The sequence below is a fragment of the Pseudozyma flocculosa genome (genome assembly GCF_000417875.1).
Source record: "Pseudozyma flocculosa PF-1 unplaced genomic scaffold scaffold00025, whole genome shotgun sequence".
NCBI lineage: Eukaryota > Fungi > Basidiomycota > Ustilaginomycetes > Ustilaginales > Ustilaginaceae > Pseudozyma > Pseudozyma flocculosa.
Genome location: NW_006920893.1, coordinates 271,701 through 272,328, shown reverse-complemented (window position 1 = coordinate 272,328; position 628 = coordinate 271,701). Strand labels below are relative to the sequence as shown.

Sequence of the window (628 nt, the reverse complement as noted above, 5' to 3'; positions counted from 1 at the left end):
TGACGAGCTCCGGCGCTGCGGCCGGGTCGTCGATCGCGGCGCCCAGTCCCGTCCCGACACCGTCCGGCGCAGACACCAGGATCGAGCCGTCGCGGCTTCCGTCCGCTCAGCCGCTCCCCGACCCGGCCGCGGGCGCGCAGACGCCCACAGAGGGCAAGCCGATCGTCGCCGCCCCCACGGGCGCCTCGCCTGCCGCAGCCCCCCTGAGTAGGACAGCGCCCGTGGCCGTTGTCGAGCCCAAGGTGACGCCATCGCCGTCGCCCGTGGCCGCGGCCGAGTCCAAGGTCACGCCATCGCCGTCGCAGTCGCCGTTGCCTGCAGGCGGTGCGATGCTCCCCCCGGCCACCTCTGCACGGCCCCCGGCCCCCGCCGCCGCGGGCAGCGCCAGCCCGGGCACGCCCTCGTCCAACGGCAGGACCAGCCATCCGCCCGACGCCGCCGCCAGCATCCCGCCGCGCTCTCCGTCCTTCAGCGGACCTGCGACCAGCCCCAAGTACGCGCGCCCCGCGCAGTCGGCCGGCTCGTTCCCCATCCGCCACACGCCCGCCAAGTCGCCCCTCTCGCGGCCGTACGACTCTGCCCTCGTTCCGGACAGCAGCGGCGTCGGCGGCGGCGACCGCCCACCTCC

The 628-nt window shown here is 76.9% G+C and overlaps 1 protein-coding gene across 1 annotated transcript in view; it reads left to right on the top strand.

The window, feature by feature from the left end:
• PFL1_06336 (uncharacterized protein) overlaps positions 1 to 628 on the top strand; it is a gene marked incomplete at both ends in the record, with an annotated part of 3,884 nt that overhangs the window by 2,588 nt on the left and 668 nt on the right. Inside the window, one exon of the mRNA XM_007883877.1 lies at positions 47 to 602. Within this exon, the coding sequence (XP_007882068.1) occupies positions 47 to 602 (556 nt within the window). The remainder of the gene's footprint in view (positions 1 to 46; positions 603 to 628) is intronic.